At 42.7% G+C, this 3,262-nt stretch overlaps 1 protein-coding gene across 1 annotated transcript; it reads left to right on the top strand.

Annotated features, from left to right (window-relative positions):
* Positions 1-1,924: 1,924 nt before the first annotated feature.
* LOC138870319 (uncharacterized) lies at positions 1,925-2,557 on the top strand. The gene has a single exon (XM_070148111.1). The coding sequence runs from the start codon at positions 1,925-1,927 to the stop codon at positions 2,555-2,557; it is 633 nt and encodes a 210-aa protein (XP_070004212.1).
* The last annotated feature ends 705 nt before the right edge of the window (positions 2,558-3,262 follow it).

The raw sequence follows: 3,262 nt of genomic DNA, 5'->3' as shown, positions 1-3,262 counted from the left end.
TTCCCCAACAACTGCTGAAATTCCCTTGCCAAAGGGGAGAACCACAAGAAGTAGGGTGAAACAGAGTGAGAGTGAATTACAAAAGGCTTTTGCTGAAAGCAAGAAGAAGAGGATGGATAAAGGAAAAGCTAAGGTTGTAGAATCCTCTGAGGCTGTTGATGTTGAGGAGATGGAACAGGTCCATTAGGAGGAACATACAACTGTGGAGGTTCAGACCCCCAAGCCCAAAAGGACCAAGACTTCTTCCCAGAAGTCTTCATCTGTGTCTGAGACTGCTGAACCTTCATTGGCCAAGAGGACAAGGTCTGAAGTGAAAAATAAACAAGTTAGAATTACTGAGGAGGGGGAATGGAGTGGTGAAGAAGAGAGTGAATCTGATGATGAACAAGACAAGCTAGCCATGTTTGGTAAGAGAAAAATCTTAAAGGGTAGACTTCTGAAGGATTTGGTGGAACCATGGATGGTTCGATTGGTTGATGATTTAGCTGCTCAGGGCTGGAAAGACATGGTCCTTCAGTTGGATGGTAGGTTGTCTAGGAATGATATCATTGAATTCATGGCCAATGCAGAGGTCAAGGATGGCAGAGTTACCAGCCAAGTGAAAGGGGTTCAAGTGACCTTTGATGCAGAGAAGCTGGGTGAGATTCTTGACATCCCTGCTGAGGGATATGATGACTACACAAGGCAAAGATGGCCAAGTTTGGACTCCCTTCCTACTGCCCTTGCAGTCACCAAGAGATTCTATGATGTCTCAGAAGTGAATGAGGCCAAAATTGCTCATAAGAGTGAAATGAAGCCACAACACAAAGTTCTGTTTGAATTTGTCAACAAGTGCTTGCTGCCTAGGCAGGAAAGAAGGCACATTGCTAACTATATGGACTTGGTGTTGATAGAGTGTCTTGAAAGTGGAAGGCAGATCAATTGGCCTGCATTTATTATCAAGCTACTGGACAGGGTTATCAATGGCTCCAAAGCCCATGCTACTCCTTATGGGTTTATTCTGACTACTGTGCTTGATCGTTGTAAGGTGCCTCTGAAGAAGTGTGAAATGGCTACAAGCAAGGACTACTTTGGAATAAACACTTTGATTGCTTGTGACTATGAGGTCATTGCCATTCCTAATGAACCTGGTTCATCCAAGAAGACACTATAAATAGCAAAGTCAGAGCTCTAGTACAGGAGAGTGGGGCCAAGGATGCTGAGATAGCTAGGCTGAAGGCTCGCTTAGCAGAGGTTGAATCTAAGAGGGATGCTCTCAAAACTAAGTTCACCAAGGAAAAGGAGAAGAATGATGGCATTCTTCAAAATATGTTGAACCTTCTCCAAGCCAAAACCAACTCTCTAGCTCTCCCAAGCTTTAGGACTTCTAGTCTTCATCTCCTGAACCTGTCTAGTACCACCAATGACACATATTAGGGATTTCTCTTTCTTTTGCTCATATTTTGAATATTTTTGCTTTCTTTTTGTGGATTGTGGTAGCAACATATCTCCTATCAATGAAATCTACTATTTCTCTTGTTGATTGTTAATATTTCCTTGATAGTTTGAATGTGTTTTCATGATTACTGATGAATAATCCATGATTGCACTTGCAGTTGCCCCAGTGGCCATGAGTAATTGTTAATATTCTGGGAATCACACTTTGTTTATGCAACTTTTTGATGATGCCAAAGGGGGAAGATATTGTGATTTATATATTCTGAATAAGTGATGTTTATAACTTAATGAACCTGGTCCTTGATGATAAGTAAATTTTTCTAACTTTGTATTGATGAATAAGCTAAGTTCTGACAGAGCCTAAGTGAGTGAAAAGCACAGAGTTTGTCATCATCAAAAGGGGGAATTTGTTGGCCCAAGAAAATGTGAAGTTTTGAAGACTGTCAAAAAGTTCATACAAAAACTATTCCCCCCAAGCGCGCTTCCGATGGCCATTCCCAAGAAGTTTCGCATGCCCGATATACCGAAATACAATGGGACAACCGAACCTAACGAGCATATCACTTCATACACTTGCAAAATCAAAGGAAATGATTTGAATGACGATGAAATCGAGTCAATTTTGTTGAAAAAGTTTAGAGAAACACTATCAAAGGGAGCCATAATTTGGTATCATAAATTGGCTCTAAACTCTATAGATTCATTTGCTAAGCTAGTAGATGCCTTTGTGAAAGCACACGCCGGGGCCATAAAGGTGGACACGATAAAATCGGACATCTTCAAGATAAAGCAGAGGAACAACGAGATGCTAAGGGAGTTTGTGTCCCGGTTTCAGATAGAAAGAATGGAGTTACCGCCGGTCTCCGACGACTGGGCAGTACAGGCCTTTATACAAGGTCTGAATGAAAGGAGCTCAATCTCATCTTGGCAGTTGAAGCAGAACTTGATTGAATACCCAGCTGTGACCTGGTCGGATGTGCACAATCGATATCAGTCAAAGATAAGGGTCGAGGACAACCAGTTAGGAGCCCCCTCGGGTTTAGTTCATCCTATCAGATTTGCAACAAAGCCCCCGAGGGATACATGCCGAGAACCAAGATTCAACAAAGAACGGTATTAGCCATATGCCGATCGAAGGAACAGCGGATCGAGCCTCAACACTCCTTGAATCGATCGGAGAAACGATTGGGGTCAAAATTCACAGGGACTCATAAGTAAGAGCGGGTTTGATAAACACATCGACCCATCGAGGCCCCTCGATTATCAGAGTACAACTTCAGCATAGATACATCAGGGATCGTCTCAGCTATTGGGAGAATCAAAGATACCAAGTGGCCCAAGCCAATGCAGACTGATCCTTCTCAAAGGAACCCGAACTTGATGTGCAAGTATCATGGCACATATGGTGATAAAATAGAGGATTGCAGGAGGCTAAGGGAAGGAGTGGCTCAGTTATTCAATGAGGGCCACCTTCGAGAATTCCTAAGTGATCGGGCTAAGAATCACGTTAGGGAGAGAGATGCAAGCAATAACGAACAAGAAGAACAAAAACATGTAATCCACATGATCATTGGCGAAGTCGATGTCCCTCAACGACCCGTGTTCAAGCGCACCAAAGTATCAATCACTAGAGACAAACGAACTCGGAGCTATGTGACCGAGGACGTCTTATCATTCTATGACGAGGAAGCAGAAGGCATATCTCAACCTCACAACGATGCCCTGGTAATCTCTATCCTTTTGAATAAAATTCAAGTTAAACATGTTTTAGTGGATCCGGGTAGCTTGGCAAACATAATTAAATCGAGGGTCGTGGAACAACTCA

Source organism: Nicotiana sylvestris, chromosome 1 (assembly GCF_000393655.2).
Source record: "Nicotiana sylvestris chromosome 1, ASM39365v2, whole genome shotgun sequence".
In the NCBI taxonomy this organism is placed as follows: domain Eukaryota; kingdom Viridiplantae; phylum Streptophyta; class Magnoliopsida; order Solanales; family Solanaceae; genus Nicotiana; species Nicotiana sylvestris.
The sequence above is the reverse complement of the archived record's forward strand: the minus strand, read 5'-3'. Positions and strand labels throughout refer to the sequence as shown.

Bases quoted from the DNA above. Each gene is read 5' to 3' on its own strand.
- LOC138870319 (XM_070148111.1), top strand. From the start codon at position 1,925: ATGGCCATTCCCAAGAAGTTTCGCATGCCCGATATACCGAAATACAAT.